General features: G+C 43.3%; 1 protein-coding gene across 1 annotated transcript; it reads right to left on the reverse strand.

Annotated features, from left to right (window-relative positions):
• Window positions 1-320: 320 nt before the first annotated feature.
• Window positions 321-4,063, reverse strand: foxf1 (forkhead box F1). The gene is made up of 2 exons (XM_070897022.1): window positions 3,082-4,063; window positions 321-513 (listed from the first exon to the last, which is right to left on the reverse strand). Exons 1-2 carry the CDS (start codon window positions 4,061-4,063, stop codon window positions 353-355), a joined length of 1,143 nt encoding a protein of 380 aa, XP_070753123.1. The 3' UTR covers window positions 321-352.
• Window positions 4,064-4,937: the final 874 nt, after the last annotated feature.

The following is a 4,937-nucleotide window of genomic DNA, read 5'->3' on the forward strand; positions in this document are numbered from 1 at the left end:
CATATTATGTTTGATTTACATTAAATGACAAAAAAAACTATAGGTACGGCAAATATTGCCAACAAACTTCACCCTTGACTTATTTTACAATACTGAAAGGTTTTGGAGGCTATGCGGTGTTCTTTACGAGGGGTAGCTAAAAATGAGAATAAATAGGAACTATAAGATTGAGCTTCGCTGAAAGTGCCTTCACAAATCGTATCTCTCTCTCTAGTAATAATCCTGGATCCAATTATTGCTTTAAATAAGGATCCAAACAAAGTTTGTATAGACAGGAACGCACCGCTGCTGGTGGTAGAGACTGTTGCAGTGCAAGGCGGGGGGAGCATATTCCACTGGTCTCTCTAAAGTATCACATTACACAAGGTTTGATATCTTGGTAAGTCACTTGCTGATGATAGTAAGATCCATTAGGTGATGGATGCATTGAAGGAGACGTCATGGCGTTGAAAGAGAAGACAAATTCTTTCCTATCACACATGCTGGGAGACTGCGAGTGATATCGCGGAATTCCTGTTAAAATAAAATGGGGGGAAAAAAACACACACACAGATGAAGAAATGCCAGTCGGGTAAAGCTTCCGTTAGTAAAATGCGCGTTCATCATTAAAAGGCCAGCCTAGTAATGCAATCATCCACTGCTTTCGAACAAAAAGCTACCATATGGAGGATAACATTAAAGTAGACCTGATCAGATATCACGGGAGTCCATTCTAACACCGAGAAAGGCGCTTAACTTTTTATTGGGCATCTGTTAATAAAAATGTTACATTCCAAATAAGGATTTTGATTTCAACGTGACCATTGGGGATCAATAATCACTGGCACACCTCAGCACCCAATAATGCAGTAACCTATGAATTATTTCAATTTTTATTCTGGTCTAAGGCCATCAAACAGATGCCATTGCTGTACTGTCCATTCACTAACATAAAATGCAAATCTGTAAATATTTGGATGTCAATTTTTTTTGAGTCCCTGATTTTCCATCAAATCTCCTCAAGTTTTATCTTCACCTTTGAGAGTTGCCCTGATTTCTGAGGAAACAGTGTAGCTATCACAGTCACCCAGTCGGGCTGAACTTATTCGGCTTGTTATACTTTATTTATGAGCCATGAAAAGATTGTTTAAATATCGCAGATGCTCTGAATGTTTACCAGGATTTGTGCGGCGAGGTTTAACTCACGCCATTGCGAGTTGTCATTAACAGAACCCCAATTATGCAAGTTTTCTGCCCTGCATGTTAGAGTACAGAGTATTCACACTCGCAAAGCTACTGAGCTTCATGTTTAAATTAATTTCCATCACAGGCTCTCATAACTTGAAATTTGTCGCGCTCAGAAACTTAGCGGCCGCACAAATTAATTATTTCCGTTGTATTTAGAAGTTGCAAGTGACCGTCTTATCCGCCGCATTTCAGCGTTATGTCTCCACATACTTTCTCATTACAATGTAATTATGCCAGTTTAACTTAATCTGATCGTCTAGACATAGTATCGTGCTTTATATCATTACACTGCTAGCCATTGTAACATGGGCAAGATTATTAAAAAATAATTTACTTCCACGAAAGAAATATCTTGGGGATTTAATTTTTCCCTATGAATTGGTTGCTGCTTTATGAATCCCAGAGCAGGCCCGGCTGCTAAAGTTGCTTTACAGCTGAAATCAGAATCTATTCGTGCTTTCCAGGGGGAATGTCATTTGCAGTTATCGGCACACAAGCGTTGGCTTGGAGTCTGACAGAATAACTCGGGAATCGAGCTGGTAAAACGTTTTTTCTCGGTTGGATTTTGAAAGTTGATCCTAATCTTTAGCCTTTTAAGAAAACAAGTCATTGAGATTTAAAGTTGTACATTGGCTATCCGGTCTACCTGCACATTGCACGTCCCTGGCAGAATGCTTGCAGAAATAATGAATCTACTTTTTTTTTAAATAATACTTTTCAGGTCTTTCTCGGGATGATTAGAAATGGAATTTTGCACTAGTGGAGAGTTAGTATCCACCCCCCTCTCTTCCCCCTTACTCTGCAGATTCACACAGTTAATCGTCCCTCTGACCGAGTTGGTCTGGGGCTGAACTGCACGCTATGAATCCCCAGTAGACAGTTTCTGCGGCAGGGAGTCGGCTCTCGGCATTCTGATGTTGTTATTGCCGTCGAGTTGGCACCACAGTAAACACTGTCCCCGCGGGGATGGCATCGAGATGTTTTCTTTGACCACGTTTTGGAATTTGTTGGAAAAACAAAGGACGGTTTATTCTTTCGGTTTGTTATTTATTCCAGCCAGCGACCAATTAAGTGTAGAGAGAAGGAAACAGCGACTTACTTCCTTAACTTAATGGCACTTTTGAAACTCTTCCACAAGACAACAGCTTTAAACCCCAGTCTCGATCATTTTCCCAATTAATCTTACTGGTGCATAGGCTTCGTGCAATCTACACACAGAGGACAGTCTGTGTGAAAACATTCGAGGTTTTCCACAGCTCGATTTCTGCCGTTTAATCAGTGTGATCAAATCAAATTAGATTTCAATCGCCGCAGTGTTTATTCAGCTAGTCTGCGAAATCTTGGGAGTTTTAGAATTGCTTCCTACAAAAGCTAAAAGGCTTCTTTTGGAACCACTGCATTAGAAGTGAAGTTGCGTTAGGCTGATAATTAGTTGACATTTTATTTAACCCCTTGCGTTCATTAAATCGCGTGTGCAACAAAAAATAAGTTTATTTTCTTATCCCATTGATTGTCGGTTGAGGTATTTTGCTTTGCGCTCAAAATACAATTCGCCGATACAAATACAACGCTAAATTGAAAAAAAGATTGCTTCTGAAACTATGGATTCTATATCTGGGATGACCCGTCCCAATCTGCATGTAGGGCAAATAATCTATTCTATGTCTCAATATTGATCCGGCTACAGCATTATACGTGCATTCTTCAAATTCTGATTGAATTATAAACACACATTATTAGCTTATCCCTTCGCAATATAATTGCTTGGCTGTCGTTTTAATAGAGTGCTTCCTGTTCTCTAAAGCCGCTACAATTGTTTGCTAATGTGTAACTGTAGTGCCATGGGCTCCATACCTTGTATGTCGGCCGCGTTGTGGCTATTTTGATGTAAATAGGACTGATCTAGGGAGTGTGCTTGCAGGTTGGAAGTGAGATTCGCCGACGGGTTGCAGGGCGAGAGGGGCTGCTGTTTGATGTAAGGAGCCCCGTTGTTGAGCGCGGAGGCCGAAGGAGCCCATGCTGATGCCGAGGTAGTGTACATGGAGTGCGGCTCCATCACCCCACCGCCGGTCAGCAAGGGAGAGGCGGGCAGCGAGCTGTCGGCGTGGTTGGGGTAGTCTCCGACCGAAGATCCTGTACAGCTTCCCATATAGTGACCATTGTTGGCCGAGAGGTGAGAGACAGAATGTCCCGGTAAACCCATCCCGTCAACATTGCTGGGCAAATGTCCATTCATCATGCTGATGCTACTATCTATAGAAAGGCCGTTGGGGGCGCAGGAGATGGGTCCTCTTGACCCTTGGAAGTTGTAAGTCTCGGGTATGTGGTTGAACCCCAATCCGTTCATCATGCTGTACATGGGCTTAAGGGCTTGGCATTTCCTGCGAAAACCCCTCGGTCTGCGCCTGAAGGAGCCCTCCTCAAACATGAACTCGCTGGCCGGATCAATGGTCCAGTAATGGCCTTTGCCAGGTCTGCCCAGGCCCTTGGGCAGTTTGATGAAGCACTCGTTCAAGGAGAGGTTGTGACGCACGGAGTTCTTCCAGCCTTGGTAGGAGCCTCGGAAAAAGGGGAAGCGGCTCTGGAGGAACTGGTAGATTTCGCTGAGGGTCAGCCGCTTGGTGGGAGAGCTCTGAATAGCCATCACAATCAGGGCTATGTAGGAATACGGCGGCTTCTCCGGGCGCCGTATGCCAGCGTTTGTTTTCTTAGTTTTGGTAGTGGAGATGGCTGATTCCATCACAGAGGTCTGATTGTTGGTTTTCTCGGTGCCTGCAGACATTGGGCTGCTCTGGGCCGTGCTGTGAGCCGCCGGCTGCTGAATCTCGGCCGTCATTTCGGAGCACGTCTCACCAAGCAAGTCACTTTAAACCGGCCGTAAAAGTCCTTTAGATTCAACTCCGCCTTTTTTCCTTCAATATTTCCAAAACTTCGAGCTTTAAAAAAAATAAAACTAGAATGTTTTTTTTTAAATCTCCCCCCCCCAAGTAAGTTATAAATGCAATTGTTGAACGCGCTGAGGAGGGAGCCCTTGCTCGGCACAGTTATCTCTTCAGCTCTGCCGCTTTTTGCATAGGTCGGCTGGACAGCGAGTAGCTTTTCATCGCAGTGGTTCTGGGATCTGCCGCGCCAAAGGGATCGCGTTTACTTTATCTCTTGTCATCAGCGTCTCGAACCTCTCGACTGTCAGACGTAAGGAACAAGGAACTCCCCGCCCCAACCCCCCTCCCACCTCGGACAGGACTGGTGGGCTGTGAAATGGCTTCAACACCCGCCTTCATTTACGATTTGATGTGGTATCTGTCTCTCTACACGTAGTTCACAACAGCTTTTAATGGGGGGGGGGGGGGGGGTGGAGAGAATATATATATATATATATATCCACACACACACATAAATATTAATTTAATTCATAAAAAAACAAACCTTGAATAAAACTAAACTGCAAGCCCTGATAAAAAGCCCTGATAAACAGCAGAAATTATTACAAAAGTTGTTATTTTATTTAACAGAAAAAAGTCAATAGAATTTGAACAATAAAGTATTCCCGTGAGGAAAGTGGCTTCTAGAGATGGTAAAATGAGGTAAAGATAAAGAATAGGCGCTCTAACACGTTTCTGATAATCGCAGACAGTGTTTATTGTAGTTTAAGAAGCAGTTTTTCATTTTTGTGTGTGAAATCGGTGAGAATAATTTGGTGTTGGGTTTTC

The sequence above is a fragment of the Pristiophorus japonicus genome, chromosome 13, assembly GCF_044704955.1.
Source record: "Pristiophorus japonicus isolate sPriJap1 chromosome 13, sPriJap1.hap1, whole genome shotgun sequence".
NCBI lineage: Eukaryota > Metazoa > Chordata > Chondrichthyes > Pristiophoridae > Pristiophorus > Pristiophorus japonicus.

Coding starts and splice junctions, on each gene's coding strand:
- foxf1 (XM_070897022.1), bottom strand. CDS start 4,063: ATGACGGCCGAGATTCAGCAGCCGGCGGCTCACAGCACGGCCCAGAGC. Junction 514..3,081: donor CAACGCGGCCGACATACAAG/GTATGGAGCCCA, acceptor TTATTTTAACAG/GAATTCCGCGATATCACTCG.